The 18323-nt window shown below is 39.7% G+C and overlaps 1 protein-coding gene across 1 annotated transcript in view; it reads left to right on the plus strand.

Annotated features, from left to right (window-relative positions):
• Positions 1 to 18323, plus strand: part of ERICH3 (glutamate rich 3) — a 42773-nt gene that overhangs the window by 13585 nt on the left and 10865 nt on the right. The window contains exons 9-14 of the mRNA XM_085309835.1: positions 3554 to 3734; positions 4988 to 5174; positions 7218 to 7516; positions 10018 to 10224; positions 12154 to 12279; positions 14099 to 14596. Coding sequence (XP_085165961.1) covers positions 3554 to 3734; positions 4988 to 5174; positions 7218 to 7516; positions 10018 to 10224; positions 12154 to 12279; positions 14099 to 14596 — 1498 coding nt within the window. The remainder of the gene's footprint in view (positions 1 to 3553; positions 3735 to 4987; positions 5175 to 7217; positions 7517 to 10017; positions 10225 to 12153; positions 12280 to 14098; positions 14597 to 18323) is intronic.

Genomic DNA, 18323 nt, shown 5'->3' on the forward strand with positions numbered 1-18323 from the left:
CAGCTGGCTCTGTGTCTTGGAAAACACCATAACACAATCTGGCCCTAAATGTCTCTTGTCAGCTCGTAACAAAAAAAAATCAATATTACAACTGAATGCAGCAGTCTGGGATTCTTTTCAACAACTGAATTAATTTGGTACATTATTTCGATATGATAAAATCCAGGCTGGTGTCTTACATTAAACAAACAGAGTAGAGCTGAAATGAGTTCTGGGAGGTCACTTGAGGAGAGGAAGGAAGGAAAAAAAAAGGTAGAGAGAGAGAGAAAATAAAAATATACCTCAACCTGGTTTGGAGASTTGCGTTGTTTTGTATAATACTTTAAATAGAGGTACTCATGAAAACTGAATATAAAATTATTTTGCTGTCCTGCATGTTATGTGAACTCCTTTTCCAGATCAACCTGCAAAACATGTCCAGCAAATAAGACAGACATCTCATGTGTAACCTGAAATAATTTGACACATTCTATCCAGGTTATTTTTCAGCTACACAGGATTAGTTTTACAGTCCCTTACTCAGAGGCTTTGCTGGGAGGTACCTCAGCTCTGTCTTCTGAGGGCACACAGAGAAGCCAGAAGATACATACAAGTATAAGAGCTATTCTCATATCTAACATAGCCACATACTTAAGCGACCAGGTGGATCAAGGCTACTTATGAAATTTTTATGACATTAGATAATATTCTTTAAAAAAAATTCAACATAATAATAAAAATCAGTTTGCCTAAACATCTTTTCAGAACCTGAAAAATAAACTCTATAAGTGTTTAGAAGATTAGCTGCATTGAAGTTGTCTGGCTGCAGCTAAAACTGCTTTGCAGGCAAAATAGTGTTGAGTCTGCTCTCATATAGAAATTGATTTGAAGTAGATTCCTGCTTTCAGAAGAGTAGCTCATCTGGGATAATGCAACTTTAGAGAAAATTTGATAGAACAATAGAGGTTGGAAGGGGTCTCTGGAGATCATCTAGTCCAACACTCCTGCTCAAGCAGAGTCACCTAGAGCATGTTGCTCCGGACTATGTCCAGACAGCTTTTGAACATCTCCAAGGATGGAGACTCCACAACTCTCTGAGCAACCTATTCCAGAAAGCCTTTCTGAAGTTAAGGTAGACAGCATCCACTGTTCTCCCTCATCTATCCAGCCTGTCATTCTGTCTTAGAAGGCTATCGGGTTGTTTAAGCATGATTTCCCCTTGATGATCCATGCTGACTTCTTCTGATCACCTACTTGTCCTTCATCTGCCTGGACATGGCATCCAGGATTAGCTACTTGATCACCTTCTCAGGAATCAAGGTGAGGCTGACTGCCCAATAGTTCCCTGAGTCCTCTTCCTTCCCCTTTTGGAAGACTGGAGTGATGATTGCTTTGTTTCAGTCCTCAGGCTCCTCTCATGATCTCCACGACCTTACAAAATTGTTTGAGAGTGGCTGTGTGCTGACATTAGCCAGCTCCCTCAGCACTTGTGGGTGAATCCCGTCAGGGGCTAGCGACTTGCATTTGTTCCAGCTTAAGTGATTCCTAACCTGATCCTCTTCCTCTGAGGGAAAGTCTTCCTTTCTCCAGACTTTCTCCTTAGTCTCCAGGGCCTGAGGGTCAGTCTTACTAGTAAAGACTGAGGTGAAGAAGGCATTCATTATTTCTGCCTTTTCTGTATCCTTTGTCACCAGGGCTCCTGCCTCATTCGGCAACAGGCCTACATTTCCTCTAGCCTTCCCTTTGTTACTGATGTGTTTATAGAAGCTCTTGTTGTGCTTGACATCCCTTGCCACTCCAGTGGGCTTTGGCATTCCTTCCCCCATCTCTGCATATTCAGACAATGTTGCTATATTCCTCCCAGGTTACCTATCCCTGCTTCTACCTTCTGTATGCTTCCTTTTTATGTTTGAGTGTTGCCAGGAGCTCCTTGCTCATCCATGCAGGTTACCTGCCACTTTTGCTTGATTTCCTGCGCATTGGGATGGACTGTTCTGGAGGTTGGAGGAGATAACTGAATATCAGCCAGCTTTCTTGCAACATCCCCCACTGCCCACCTCCCCTTCCCTCTAGGATCTTAGCCCATGAGATTTTTGAAGCAGGTTTCAAGTCAGTTTCAAGAGTCTGTTTCTTGAACTCTATGCTTGTGATCCAAATTTTTGCCCTGCTTTCTCCTCTCAGGAGTCTGAACTCCACCATCTCATGGTCACTGCAGCCAAAGTTGCCCCCGACCTTCACATCCTCAACCAGCCCTTCCTTGTTCATAAATACAGGGTCCAGCAGAGCACCTCTCCTTATTGGTGCCTCTATCACCTGTATCAGGAAGTTGTCATTGACTCTCCTGGATTGCTTGTGCCCTGCTGTGTTGTCCCTCCAGCCTATATTGAGTGGTTGAAGTCCCCCATGAGCGCCAGGGCGGGGGAATGTGAGGCTCTTTCTAGCTGTCTGTAAAAGGCCTCATCTGCTACTTCCTGATCAGGTGGCCTATGGCAAACGTCTGCAGCAGTGTCATGTGTGGTAGTCTACCCCTTAATCCTTACCCATTAGCTCTCAGTTAGCCTGTCACCCTGCCCTAGGCAGAGCTCCATGCGTTCCCAGTGCTCTCTGGCATAAAGGGCGACTCCCCTTCCTTACCTTCTTGGCCTGTCTTTCCTAAAGAGCCTGTATCCATCCATTGCAGCATTTCAGTTGTGTGAGCTATCCCACCACGTCTCCATGATCCCACTGAGATCAGAGCCTTGCAACTTCTCATAGATCTCTTTTCCTCCTATTTATTCCCCATACTGTATGCATTTGCATAAAGGCACTTCAGAGAGGCACCCAAGCTTGTTGATTTCCCAGAAATTGTGTGAGAGGTCTTCCTTGTCTAAATACAGATGCTTGAGGTGCCTTCGCTTAGGCCCTATTTTGTTGATTTTTTTTGTGTTCCCTGTAAATTTCTCTCTTTCTCTCTCTTGTCATTCCTAGGTTAAAGCTCTCCTTACTAGATCAGCCAGCCTGTTGGCAAAGGTGCTTTTGCCCCACTTAGTGAAGTGGATCCCATCTCTCCCAAGCAGATGTTGGTCTTCGAACAGGGTTGTTCAAATGAATGCTCTGTTAATATCTACAGAGGGCATACTCACTGGGCCTGCTTTAGTATAGAACCTGTTTTGGTAGGAAAAGTTGTTTGTAGGCCACTTCTCACTTTCCTGACTCCCAAAGTTGTCACTAATTCATACTCTTCTGTGACTAAGGGAAACTAAAGCCCAGGGACTGAATTTGTTCCCGAAGGCTGCGGCCTGCTAAATTGCAGTGGTACCTTACAGTGTCTTCTCTCCTTGATGCAGCAACTCAGGATATCTGTAGTTGTACTTAGTGCTGCGGATCTTTGAAATCAGAAGAGTGGCAAAAAAGGGCTGTCCTGGGGCTAAAGATTTGTTAGTCATTTTTGATCTATTTGATATTCAAATGTACTAAATGCAGTGAGCAATGAAGTAAATTAATACTTTTATATATATTGCACATATGATGTTTGCGTTCACCTTTTGTTAGGAGTTGGAAGCTGAATGCATTTTTTGTGTATTTCCTGCTGTAGAATTCTGGAAAATTCCATAAGCCCTCATTACGCAGCAATGCATTTGTTACCATGATCTTTTTAGGAAAAAGTGTGCATTTATCTTATGATGATACTGATTACAGAGATGAAATCAAAGTCTATCAGCAGCACTGTGGAGGAGAAAACCTTTGTGTTTACAAAGGCAAGCTATTGGAAGGAGGTAAGGATAAAAAGTTAAAGAGCTTATCTTGAATCTGGCAACATCTTTTATGGCTAACATGTTGGTATGATATCAGAGTGATTTCAGCTGAACTCAGTCAAATTATGGGCATCCAGGGACTTTTATACCAGCTGCCTCAAGTAAATATAGATTTACTGTTTCATGATTGAAAATGAGGTTGTAATTACTTTTGCAAATTATGTAAGAAGGGATTTAGAGGACTGATTTAACAAAGTACTGTGGATTAGATTAATTTTAGATACGGATATATGGTTAATAAAATGTTTGCAGTAGTCAGTGCTCCTGGAATACAAATCATGTGTTTCTGACTTGCTGTAATACATCCATACATGTTGATTATTATTCCAGAAGGCAAACTACTTATGAGGAGTCCAGTTCTCATCCCTTTAACATGAGTGTGACTCCATCACTTTGTTTTGGGTTACCCACACTGGTATATATCATCAGTAAAAAGACAAGTGTGTTTGGGGAAATTAGGATCAGGGAAAGCAGAGTGGGAGGTGGCTGGGAGATTTTCATTTATAAGAGTGATTCTTTAGATTATACCTGCCATTCCAGCTCACTGTGTTTGGCATTTGCGTTCTCGCCATATATGGGAAAGTGATACAAAAGTCCCTGTGCTTTAGTCTGTCCCCTTGGGTTATGATTGTACTATACTGTGCCAATAGCACTGGTTACAGAATCACAGAATGGGTAAGGTTGGAAGGGGCCTTTGGAGATATCTAGTCCAACCTCCGTGCTCAGGCAGGGTCACCTAGAGCATGTTAGACAGGGTTGCATCCAGGTGGGCCTTGGAGATCTCCAGAGAAGGAGACTCTACTACCTCTCTGTCTGGTTCAAAGACATTCATTGCAGCTGTCCCCCAGCTGTGGGGAAGGTGTCCTTTGTGCATGCTCCTGCTGTTCTGATCCCAATTCACACCTATTAGGGAACCTGTTGGAGTACAGTGTAGCTTTCTCCCTACTTATGTGCTCAGTTCACATTGGAGGGATATCAGGATTTGTGGGGAAAGGGAGTACAATTTAGTTCTCTCCTGGTATGGAGCAGGGTAGCAACCTTAGGGCCCTTAAGGCCTAGATGCTTAACAATGCCCTTGCAGTGTAGAATGAAAGAACCTGATCTCAGTGAGATGCGTGCTTTGGAGACAATACAGATGAGATACTGTTAGTCTATTGCATTTATTGTAAAGCATAACTCTTTTTCTTTGAATGCTTTCCTTTCTTCAATTATAGAGACCTTTCAGTTCATCTCAAAAAGGCACCATGGTTTCCCATTCAGCCTCACCTTTTTTCTCAATGGGATGCAGGTAGACAGATTGAGCTCTTGCTGTGAGTACAAACATCAGAAGCATTCCAGRCTGGGAGGTAGACATGGATATTTTGGTTTTCTCAATGTGGAGAGAGCRTCTCCTTGCTACAGGTATGGAGATAGACTGCATTTTGCTCACAAAACCTTAGCATCACAATTTTTAGAGCATTTATCATTTTATTCTGCTTTTTAAAATCTTTCTGGCACTCTACTGTTCTGTAGGAGCTCATCTGTTTCTGAGCATCCCCTGAAACATCTGCAGAGTGGGGCTTCTTCAGAGTCCCACATCCAAGGATGCCATCAAAGTCAGCTGACTTCTGTGCTGCCTCTTCAGCTATTTGGTGGAGAAGGCACAGGCATTTTGAACTGTCAATATATGTTATATCATAGCACTTGATCCTTCAGATTTTCAGGAGGCTCAGTAATTCATCAACTGTAGAGTCTAGTATAGGGTGGTATAAATAGGCCACCTTGATGTTTCTGACGGAAGTGATAGTGAAACAAATATCATGAGTGCTGTTTAGTTAACTGTAGTTTTCAGAGTTTTCCCAAATCTCAGCTTTTTTGCAATTTCTAGAAGGATCTAAAATGCTACCTTTTTCCGAATTAATATAGTCCCCTGAAATTGATTCAGGTAATTATTTAGTGGGTAGCTTCCTCTCTGGCACCTCCTGCCCTCCTGTGCTTAGTGGTATTTATCTCTGTGGTCCTGTCTCTCTTCAGTTCAGCTAACAGTATCTGTTGACTAAAAAACTTCTCCCTTAGCCAGATTTTCCCCATAAATGAAAACTATTTTCACGTAATCTTCAGGTCGAATGCAATTGTACTTATTTTCTATTTTGAGTGTGATTTCATATCTATACATTAAACATTCAATCTGATTCTCAGTAAAGACCCAAAATGATTTTTTTTTCCCTTGGTGGGTTAAGGCTTTGATTCACAAAAAACATGATACTGCAGTGATTTCTACAGAGATGCTGCGATCTCTGCACAGAGTTTTCTGTTGCCTTAAGTCTCGCATTTCTGCACCATAAAAATGTTTCAATATCTCAAAGATCACTGAAAAAAACACTGGGAACAAATAATGAGGGAGTAGGTCTCCTTTCAGAAGTTGTTACACTTACATTTTGTGCCTGCAAAACTGAAAGATTTCTAGACCGAATAATTTTAGAACATTTCACAGTAGTTTGTTAGCAATATGAGAGGACTTGCACAGAAGCTTTACATATGAAAAAACTTTGGGGAAGGAAAAATTTTTAGGCCTTACTGATCTATGATGAAAATACGGTTTCTGGCAAACTTGTGACTAGGAGTATAGTGGTCTAATTTCAATGTGAGAGTTCCAGTTTTAGTTCCATCCACTGCCTGCAGGAGATTTGAATCAGCATATTAAAGTACAGTGTGCTGACAGTCAGAGACGGTGTAAAGTGGCTCTTAATATCTGTAGTTAACATTAAATCGAGAGTAGGAAGTCTRATCTCTTACATGAGCATCCTATGTGCCAGCTTAAAGAGTCTGTCACTCTATTTTATACAAGAGGAGCAGTCTCTACAAATCATTCCAAATGCTTTGTTTTGCAATTGTTTGGGTTTTTGCTAGGTGAGAAAAAACAGAACAGAAATTGAAAATCAATCCAAATTCATCTCCCCTCTCCCTCCCTCACAGTTACTTGACCTAACAGACAAACTAAAAAAATGACTTTCCACAAAACCTGAGTCATCACTTTCCTGGATATTACAGCAAGATCTGTATCCAAAGCAACTCTGACTTAGAGCTTCTCAGTGATTAATTTCTCAGCATTTCTCAGTGATTAATATCCTCACATATCATGCCTGCTGTGGCTTGAAATTAAAAGACACTTTGATGTCTTAATCTATTTGTATGTCATTTGCCACCTTTCAGTGGGACAGCCATATGGCCTTTCAAAGGGGAACTGCACCTGTGTTTGTGGAGCTTTTCACAATTTTAGGATGCTTCTCAAAATGAGAAGCACATTATCAGTGTCCTTGTTATCTGAGTGGTGAAGCTGAGGCACAAGTATGCACCTAATTTCACCTCAGACAGTGAGATGAATTGCTGCCTATGTCTACAGTACTTCCACTGTTCCCTGAAAGAAAAAAAAAGTGATGTTTTCCAATTCTTGTTTTTTCGTAGGTGCATTATTGCAATGGGCCTGGATAAAAAGCCATCCCCTCCCAAGAGAAAGATGGAGGAGGACCATGAAAAGCAAGCAGGTTCTCTGAGAGATGAAGTGCATAGGGAGCCAAATGAAAGGAGTGTTGAGCAGAAAACAGGCAAAAAAAAATCAATGTTAGTCATTTTATCAGGTCATGGAACAAGTGAGGAACCTGTGGAGGACAAAATGGAGACAGGAAAGGAGTACAGAAGACAAGAAATGAAAGAACTATCTGATCGTGAAACTGAAGATAGTCAGGAAGATTCTGGTAAAAATGGTACAGTATTCCAAAGCACAAACAGGGGATGAAAAATGGGAGAGGGGAATTAGGGAGAAGATGTGGGATTATGGGCTTCCAGCTTCATTAGAAGTTATCCTCCCTTGGTCTACCTCATGTGTGAGAAACATGGTGAAGACTGCTCAGAGGCTGATGGCTGTTTCTAGGCAATAAACTTAGCGGGACTCCTTTCAACCAAGTGATGAGATGAGAGGTGTTACAGGAACCGAAAAGCACATAAGGAGGATGRAGAGACTGAAACAGGAGCCTGAGGTGGGTGAGAAAGCAGGAGGAAAGTAAGGCACAGTGGTAGGACACTATGAGGAAGGACAACTGCAGCAGATGAAAGTAGACTGAGCTGAAGGAAGGAATGGGACTGTGTATGGGCAGGGAGACAGCAAGTCTGAGAAAAGCTCCTGTGAGAAACAAGATACCAACATAAGATGAATGGAGAGAAGACAGCAGTCCTAGTGGCAGGAGGTGGAAAATCTTCCTGCTGTCTGACTCTAGACAGATGGAAGGGAGGAATGGTGTGTGGAGGAGGCTGTACATTGGCCATGGAAGCGGAGACAGAGTGGGAAGAGCCCTTGGCAGTAAAATGTCAGCAGGATTTAGAACCAGATGAAATATTTTGGTATTTTCTCCTCTGTTGCTGGTGGGAATGAACTGCTTTGTTCACTTAAGGCTCTTAGTCACCTCTCTACCAAACTGCTCCAAACACCTCTTACCTGAATCCACCCTGAGCTCCAACTTCCTCATTTTTCCAAATCTTCATCCTCTCTGCTCCAGGTCTTCCAACTCACCTTTCTTGCTTTCTCTGGTTTTACCTAACTGGAAAGGAATTCTTTCCCACCTGCTAATGCTTCCATTGACTGTTGTAGCTGACTGACCTTGTCGTCTTTGCTTAAGTCTTGTCTGGTTTCTGTTGACAGGGATTTCAAAAGAAAGACCAGAAAGAGGCTGCACTTGCCAAAAGTTTGCCCAAGGAGTTTTTCTTGTGACAGACAAAGATGATGTGCTGTAGCTCCAGCTTCATGCTCAGAATGTGCCATTTTCCCCAGTACCACCTAAAGCCAGTTCCTTTTGTCATCAGTCTGTTTGCACATCTGCCTGCTCCTAAAAGAGGAGACAGTTAGCACTGCCTGTTCTTTCAGTCGCTCCTTACTAAAAAAAAAAAGTTTTTTTTTCAGATTGAATTGTGCTTATATATAGAGATTTTTGTTCCTACTTTCAATTCCTATTTTTACTTTGATGATTCTGTAGTGCTCCTGCACAGCTTTTTTGTTAGTCCCTGTGCATGTGTTTTTGTGATTAATCAAGCCTTTTCACTTCCAGGAGGTGGACATCTTTCTGACAGTTACCTAAGAAGGCCTCACTTCCAACAATGCAGTTGGAATGTCAATTGATTTTTAATGTAGAAGATAAATCTACTTATTTTCTTAATTCTCATTGTCTGGGTAACTGTTACTTGCCTAATTGGTTCTGCATCAAATGCTCTTCGCATCTGTACTTGGCATTCTGTCACTTCAGTACTTTAAAAGCATTGATGGAAAGCAAAAGAGGTGAGCAGTTAAATCCGTAAGGTGGGAAGTTATGGCCAAGAGGGACAGCTAGCTTGTCAGCAGTGACAGTTCTTCTTCACAGTTTAGGTTTATTATCTCTGCTGCATGTGCAGTAAACTAGTGGTGGCAGTGAAAATACTGAATTTTAAATGGAAATGTACTGGTATCACTATGCCTTCTGGTGTCTGGGATTTAAATACTGCAGCCTTGKCTAGAAAGGGAAGAATTCTTTAAAGTATATGCATGAAGCATATAGATGTGAGCAAAATTATTTATCACATGTTACAACTTGTCAGGCTAGTAACCTGGGATGAAATCCAGGCACTGTTGATGTAAAAATGGTAGTTGTGGGATAAGTTTCATTTTTAATGGGATTTCACCTGGGAACTGCATGAACATTTGAATCCTGTGGTAACCAGAATGTTTCTCTGCAGTGCCCATTGGTTAGACTTCATTAATTAATTTAGTTTATAAGCTACTACTTTGCTAATTTGTCTTATCAATCAACATTTATCTGACTTTGCACTACAATATACTACCTTCCTACAGCTTTCTCTATTGCTTGTATCTTTTTTTGTCATTGCAACAATTTCCTGTAGTAAGAGTCTGTCTTCTGAGTTTACATAACTTACATTTTTATTTTTTTAATCTTTGCAGTAGCTATTATTTTATTTTTAATATATTAATGATACTTCCCGCATCACTCAATAGCTTTATCACATTTTTGCTACTCTCTATGTGAAGAACACARTGCTTTTTTATGATAATATGCTCTTAATTCCTACCTGTGGTCTTAAACTCTCTCCTGTCTTTTAAAGAAAAAGTGAACAAATGCAAAAGGAAAAGGAGGTTAATGAAGTTAACCTCTGTCTGCTTAAAAAGAACTTCAGTAGTTGTGAATTCTATTTTCTGTCTCTCAGTAGAATTCTTTTATTTTAGACTATGATGAAGATTTTGAAGCAGATGAAGAAGGACAGACTGATCAAATGAATGGAATGTCAAAGGCATTCTCAGATGATGAGAAAGATAATTTAGACCGTGAAAAAGAGAGTAGAAACTCATCACAGAAGGCAATGCAGGCCTCTGACGGTGAGAAAGATGAAAATGATGGATATTCTGACAGTGATTCAGAGGATAATAAACAAGGTAATTTTTTTTCATACAAAGGCTTATAGCAGTAAATGYGATGCATATTTTATGTTTTGTGCATGTCCAGTAATGTATGTTGAGTCTATATTACATTTCTAGTATCATGAAAGTGACACTTTGGGTGTTAGTTATCACAAAATATCCAGACCCTTTGGGTTTGTTGCACAGWCTGGACAGTGGGATTTTTCGGCTGCCTTAAAGATACCCAGCAGTGCAGCAGCTACTTTTAGAAGTAATTGGGGAGAGAAGGCACAAATCAGCTACTTTTGCTTTATCTTTGGCTGAGATGCAGTCTTTCTGCCTTTCCTCACTGCGTTCATTGAGCTGGTAGAGCTTAATGTGTCTCTCAACTGCAGTAGTGATACTCTTCAGATGGGTGAGAAGAAATGGGGAAGAGTAGTTTGGTATCTTTATTACAACATTGTGACATTTTACAGTTCCTGGTGGCTTCATTTGGGGAACACAGATCTTAATTTTTGTGCTGCAGTGTTGTTATGATGTATAAACTGGGTAAAGGGCAAAGAAAAATCATGCAGTGGCTACTGAATTGGTAAAAGATACCTATTTTAAGTGTTTTCATCAGTGCTATTGTCCATCACTGAAATACAGCCAAATTCTCTGGTCAGTGTAAGCATATGTTACAGTTTACAGTAGACATTGCTGAACTGTTTAGTTGCAGTAATGGAAAAGTAGCTAGTCAGCAAATTAGCTGTAAGTACTTGGGGCAATGGTAATGTCAGTGGTCACTGACATCCATGAAGTCACGACCACTTACACATTCTGAGGAGTGCACTTTTATAGAATCATAGAATCAGTAAGGTTGGAAGGGACCTCTGGAGATCATCTAGTCCAACCTCCCTGCTCAAGCAGGGTCACCTAGAGCGTGTTAGACAGGGTTGCATCCGGGCAGGCCTTGGACATCTCCAGAGAAGGAGACTCCACAACCTCTCTGGGCAACCTGTTCCAGTGCTCCGTCACACTCTCAGTGAAGAAATTCCCCCTCGCACTCAGGCAGAACTTCCTGTGCTTCARTTTCTGCCCATTGCCTCTTGTCCTGTCACACGGGACAACTGAAAAGAGTTCGTCCCCATCCTCTTGACACCCTCCCTTCAGGTACTTACACATAATCTGAGAAGTCATCAGGAGACTCGGTATAATACCTTGTTTTTCAGAAGTGCTCTCTTTAATAGATCTTTAATGACCCCAAATAATCCTAACCTTAGTTTTATAGCCTGCTAGGTCATTCACTCAGTTGAGGTTCAGAGGGGGAAATGCAGTCTACTCATCTGTCCAGTCTACTTGCAGCGGTTAGGAAGGTTTTGAGGGTCCCAGTCTGGTAGTGAATAGGTTAAGAGTCTGAGCCAGTATGACAAGCTATGATTTCTTGATCCAATTGTAGCCAAATATAGGCACAAAAGTGTGAAGTGCATGGGACAATTATTATTAATTCAGAAAGATTAAGCTGTTCTGGAATTAATTTCTGTAGCATAAATAGCATTCTCTGTCCCTTCAGTTTCCTGAATCAGCACTTTTAATGCTTAATGTTCTAACTATTAGCCTTCACATATTCCCAGCAGCACATACTCATAAATAATCCAGTAGGAAACTTTCAGGCAATTTCACATTTATTAAACAAGCAGTAAGAGAATTCCAAAATATGATGAAAGAGCAGAAAATGAATTGCCTATATTTTGGCTTATCTCTTCTTGCTGGCAAAGTGGTTTACTTCTATAACATTTTTCCTCTACAGCTCTCTTAGATCCTGAGCTGACTTATGTGCCTGTTGCTTGTCATAATATACCAGGATTTCTCCACTTACTGCTGTTTTAAAATGAACTCATTTATATTCCTTACATTTGACAATCCTAATATACAAACTATTTCTCAAGTTAAATGTAAGCGTTACTTTCAAATTTGTATTTCTAGGTGAAATTTGCAAAGGTAAAACAGCTATTTGTGAAAAAGTTGCAGCTGCAAGAAAGATCCAGTCTTTTTATAGAAAGTATAAAATACAGCAGAAGTTCAAACCAGGTTGGAAACATTTTTGCCTATAAAATCATTGCAGTGATCAAAAAAAAAATCTAATTTTTCTTTTCTAATGGTAATCAGAAATTGTTTGTTTGTGACTCATGAATAATGAATATAATTAAGCATTCTTTTCTTCTTATTAGTGTATGGCATTGTCATTTTGGTAATCTTAATCAGCTGCTTATCAAGCTGTAGTAGTGTGTGATAATCAAGTGRAAGCGTGTGGATCCTTATGTGTTTGTAGGTGGAGAGAAACAGGTAATTGCAAGGGCTTTTCGTGGCTATGTGTACACTAAGGACCTTCATTAAGGTCTCTTTGCAGTTTTGTATTTATGGGGATGAAATGATGCTGCAAGTCACCATAGCTCAATAATTCAATATAAATTTTTCTATACTGAAGAGAAAAGGCTATTGGGAAACCACCAAATCATGAAATAGGATATTTAATTAATATTATTAATTAAATCATTAAATTAATTAATTAATGTAAGACAACTAATCATATACTTTGATACTTTGTTAATTTGAGTATCTTTTTAATGGCTGAAACTTATGTTTATCCTGTATAAAATTTATTTTGATCCAGATCATCCCTGCTTTGCGGTGGCATTTTAGTCATTTGCAGTGCAAGCTTCCTTTCTGTCCGTCTCCTAGAGGCAAGCGTAATGAACTTGTAAACACTCTAAGATTACCCACACAGCATGTTTCTGTGTAATTTAGCTTTCATTCTTGCTAGCTTCAACTTTCATCTCCTTGTGACTGAGCTTCTGTGTACTCTGTTCTTTTGCCTATGCCTTAAATTCATCTGCCAAGCCTGAGACCTATAATGGTTTTGGAAAAGAACTTCTCACTTTCAGTTAAGCATGTGTGTTAGTAGGACAAGATTTTGGATGGCCAGCCTTTGGGCACAGATGCTACATTTTTGTTTGCAGTAATCAGTACACTAATCTACCTGTAACCTTTGAGGACTGCTATAGTGGAAGTAACATAATATTAATGAGACCTGGATTTTATGAGTACATACAGTGGACAGAAGATCTTATCTCATTTTGTCTCAGCTTAGTTCAGTACGTATATTACTCTTATTCCAGAGTGCTTAAATTCATAAGGGCTCTTGGGTCAGAGTTTCATGCAGCATATAGATTTTTAGAAAAAAAATTCAGATAAATGAGGAACCAGAGATACTACTTCTGCATGCAAACATTATGAATCATACACAAATAAAGAGCATGTTGGCATTCAAACCCTTGTGGACCATAAGCCTATAAATGAATTGAAAAGAATTGTTGACAATTTCCATAGCACGATATGTAAACTGCATATTTGAACTGACAAAATTTCCATTTATGAAACTTACATGATGCTCCCCAAATCTTTTATTAGAGCAGACAGTGAACTGCCTTCCCAGATCACCTTCTGTGTCTTACACGTGATTTTACAGCTCTTTACCCTATTCATTGATGTAATAGCACACTAAGGARGTTATTATTGTTGACATCTCTTGTGAAACTGAGTTTAAGAAACAATTCTAAAACACTTCTTAATCATATTAGAGGGGGTTTTGGAAGCACATTTTTGTGTGATTGATGGAGCTAATGGAATTCATTTTCATTATCAGAAGAAAAAAATGAATGGCTTTGATTTTAACGCTTTGATACATGTGGGCAGTGTAATTCTATGTACAATTATTGGAACTTTGTCGTCATGTCCTTCAGATGGTGTAATTCAGAGACTGATATTAGCTGAAGATCTGTCCCTTTGTACATGGCAAAATGAATTAGTGGGCAATGAATGCAGATGTTTTAGTGACAGATATTAAAATGAAATTGTTTGCTACTTCTAGATAGGAGGTCTGCACACTCCCTCTCATCCATGAGTACTCCATATAGCAGTGAAGATGACTCCGCTGAAAAGATCAAAGATAATGTTAAGGGTCATGAGGAGCATAATATCRAAAGGGCAGCTGATAACACAGCTCACACATGTTATACAAATGAGAATGGGGAGAATAAACTACTCAGAATGGAGGACAATCTGGAAATTTTTGCACTGGAAAAGGAAGGAATAGATGAAGCAGAAAAGACAGAAACAGAAGATATAACAGTACGGGAAAACGATGAAATTTTTCATGGAAATATAATGGCAATACAACATCAAGATCCTGAAGTTAATGGAGAACTCAAACAGATTGAGTCAGTAGAAAGTTACATAATGGAAGATGGGGAGAAGAATGCATGTAACAGGAAGGAGGATGGGGAGGAAGATGTCCTAGTGTCTTTGGAAAGCAATAGGATGAAAGTGGAGAATAGAAGTGAAGAGTCTCCTCAGAGTGATGGAGGTGGTAAGTACGTTCTCCCTGCAGAACTGTGATATGGCCAGTGCGTGTAAGTGTTGTTGTATTTGCCTTTATACTAAGTTATGATGCAACATGGGAGATGCAGTTGCTGAATAATGTTTGTAGACATGATCAGGCTATTAGAGTACTCTATATTGTTATGAGCTAAATAACCGTCCAGAATGTAACCTTGGTCTACTGTTTCTTTTCTAGTGTTTTCAGTGTAAGGCTTGGCTATTCTTTTTTTTCACTCTAGTGTTTAGGTCTGGATATATCATATAATTGTATTATAATTACAAGACTTGAATGTTCTTTATTATTGGTAAGAGAATCTGCATGCCAGATTGGGCGAATCTCTTTATAATGTGGGTAATACTAGATTCAAAAAAAGTGCCAAAAGATACCATGTGAGTCATGGTGCAGCAGATGGGGATAAAAACTATGTTAATTGACTCCTGGTTTTGTAACTGAACTCTGTCATGGACTTTGTCAAGGAGCAAATCAGTCTGACACTTCTGTTTGCTGTTAAAATGGAGATGTTGCTGTTTCAACCTCACCTTTATGGAAGATGTGTTGGTAATGACCAAGTAACAAACTGTTAGCCACATGAACAAGGTTTTGCATTATCATATTTGGGGAAGGAGAAAGMGTGCAAGTGCTTGCTTTGAAATGTTATCTAGTTTGTGGGAAAAATTTCTTGGATGTTGTTAAATCAGGCAGTATAAAGAAATGTTCTTCTGCAGTAGTGCTGACATAAAGAAGGAGAACCATGCTAGACTCTATTTCTGAATGTATCTTTCTGTATGCTGGATGCAGTGGAATGTATCACGCTTTTGTTTTAATAGGTGTTTTTTGGTTCTGCTTCTGTTGTCTTCTCTTCACTGGAGTGCATGTATCTAAGCCATGTGTGTGGAATAAACATCTCTGAATGCTGGTGCTCAGTGCTTTGCAAATCTGTTGCTGCTGGGTTACTTTGACTGTCTTGTGCTTTGCTTTGCTTTGTTATGCATTCAGAATTGAAGTAAAAACAGTAGTATACTCTTCACTGAACAATGCTGAAGTTTTAAAAGATGTTTGCTTCTGGAACCCTTCAGCTCTGTGATGAAAGGAACTTCAATTTAAGAAGCTTTACCACTAGACTCAGATGAGTTTAGAAAAGGCTGTTGAAGAACGAGGAATTATAAAAACATAGAGGACAGCATATTGCACTGTAGTATGAAACCAAAGAAAGATCAATTAAATGTGTCAAGCACTGTTCTTAATTTATACAAATTTCTATATGTTGTCAATCAACACACACTGTTAACACCTAGGGCTGTAAAACTGAGACTGTCTATCAAATATCACAGGGAGGGAGAGATTGCTGAGATTTTATGTAGGTAACAGCATTTATCTCATAGTAAAGTCCAACATCATCTCTGCTACCTGGAGAGTACCTGTGATTCAGGGACAGAACAGGTCAAAGGAGGACAAAACAAGACAAAAGCAATCATTTAATTGGAAAAATTGGAGACAAAGACCTCCTAAAGGGCAGTCTGTTTCCTTGTCAACACAGGACTTCTCTAAGTAAATCTAGTGCTAAAACAAAACAAATGAACGAAAAACCCCAAGAAACTGTCCAGAGTAAGAAAGAACATTTTTTGAGATATAATTAGTATGTTAAAAGAAATATTACTGGGTAGTAAAGATAAATGGGAATCTTAGCATCTTCTAGGCACTTAGCACAGTTGCTACCTTGACAAAGATTCAAATTCCATAATTTAAGGATATTTACAGTCTTAAGAAAATGTCAGATCCTTCCAACCCTCACTGTGCTGGTTGTCCAAAATGCTGAGGGCTGTCAGCTTCCAGAGACGCCAGGAGAGCTGAAAGAACACGGTCCTTTACTGCATCTACAGAATTGGTTCTCAGATGACTCTTGGACTTCCCTGTTTTTTTCACATGAACTTCTCTGTAGGCCTCGTCATTCCAGCCTGGGATTCCTGCAGGAGACTGACATGGCACCATTTCGCTTTTGCCCTGATGAGATCTATCATGCCCTGCTATTGACAGGATTTCTCCTAACCAGTGCTGTCATTAACAGGGTAGAAATAATTTATCAGAGCAAAAAATGTGTGTGCTGAAGGAAGTATAAGGTATAAAATGCTCCTCTGGGATTACTCATTTGCAGGTTGAGTCTGGGCAAATCACCAGCAATGGTGTGACAGAATCTGTCAGAATCATGGAAGTACCAGGGATGGGTTCCTACTGTGCATTTTCTGATCTTGCTGTGCTCTTTGTGACAAGGAGATGTTGCTGATCCTATAAGACAAAATTACTGTGAGCTGTATTTGTCATCCTTCTCTGGTCTCTGTCTTTTTGATAGACTGTCAGTTTCCTCTCTTGTCAAACTTTACCCAGGCAGTAAACTCCTAAGAGTGGGAACTGCCAGCTAATYGGACTTCACTTCTACAATCGGGTCACAGTAAGAAAGTATGCATCATACTTAGCAAAGCTGTAGGTATTTAAGCACATATGAATAAAGTGCTACCTGTACTTTAATTTGAGGCAGCCAAGGGATCTGCAGRAGCTCAAAGCTTCATGATTTCTCTGTAGAGCTGAAACATCAAAATGATTAGAACAGATTTTACACTAGTGCTCAGAAACCTTTGTCAGGATCTTACTCTAGGAAGAACCTCAGATGCTGTTCCCTGAACTTCCCTGCTTGTCTTTCCTGGTTCCTTGCAGTGCAGCTCTTAGCGTTTTGGCTAGATGGAATGTGCAAGCAGCAGTGAATGAAGCCATCACTTCCCTTTAGGAGCTGTGATATAGGGCAAAAGGCATACTGAGAAGGTAGCTTCTGTAACATAGCCTGGAATAGTCTTTTTAAATTTTTCCCCATTTCTCTTAGGAGCTGTGGGTTCTGAATACTGGTAAGGAAGGAAGGAAAGGGATTAAGTGGAAAGGAGCAGGAGGAACCATGAGAGGCAGAAGGAAAAAAATAGCAAAGGAGAAAAGCAAGAAAAATAACGTGTACAATGGAGAATAGGAAGAGAGAAGCAACAGTGTAGAAGACAACTGTACAGGAAAAAGGTGAGAGAGGACAGGTGGTATATTGGCAAGAGAGAGGCAAGGAGCTGCGAAGAGAAGAATGTGAGCCTGAGGGCAATGTTAATTCTTCTCCTCACTGCCAACCAGTGGGAATAATATCCCTCTTCCAGTTCCTCTGGAATCTTTCAGTGCCCTGACTGATTCTGAAACAAGACGTTACTTGTAGCTATGTATATGGAACTTACCAAAAAAAAAAAAAAAAAAAAAAAAAAAAAAAAAAAAAAAAAAAAAAAAAAATTATGGTTTTATTATCCAGTCTCTTAAGAATTGATAGCCCTTTATCTTAATGTATTGCTATAGGGAACATGCTGTAACGTGCATGCACACGCATACACACGCCTATTCCTGTTCCCGCATATAACACAACGTGATATATTCCTCACATATACTCGTTTTACATTTGCTTGCCAAATTGGAGTTTTATCTGAAAGCATTTTTCTTACTTGAAGTCCAATGATTTTTGATTGTTAGAAACATAGTGCAGATGATAAAATCTTCCTTAAAATAAAAATTAAATTGCATTGCAGATTCAGCTATGTTATCTTAAGTGATTTAATCTGTAGCTTAATGAAAGACCCAAGCAATCCATCCTAATGACTACTGATTCTGTTTTTTCTACTTCATGCAGGTCTGTAGTCTTTAC

The sequence above is a fragment of the Rhea americana genome, unplaced genomic scaffold (genome assembly GCF_003343005.1).
Source record: "Rhea americana isolate MKP2758 unplaced genomic scaffold, rheAme1 scaffold_304, whole genome shotgun sequence".
Classification (NCBI taxonomy): Eukaryota; Metazoa; Chordata; class Aves; order Rheiformes; family Rheidae; genus Rhea; species Rhea americana.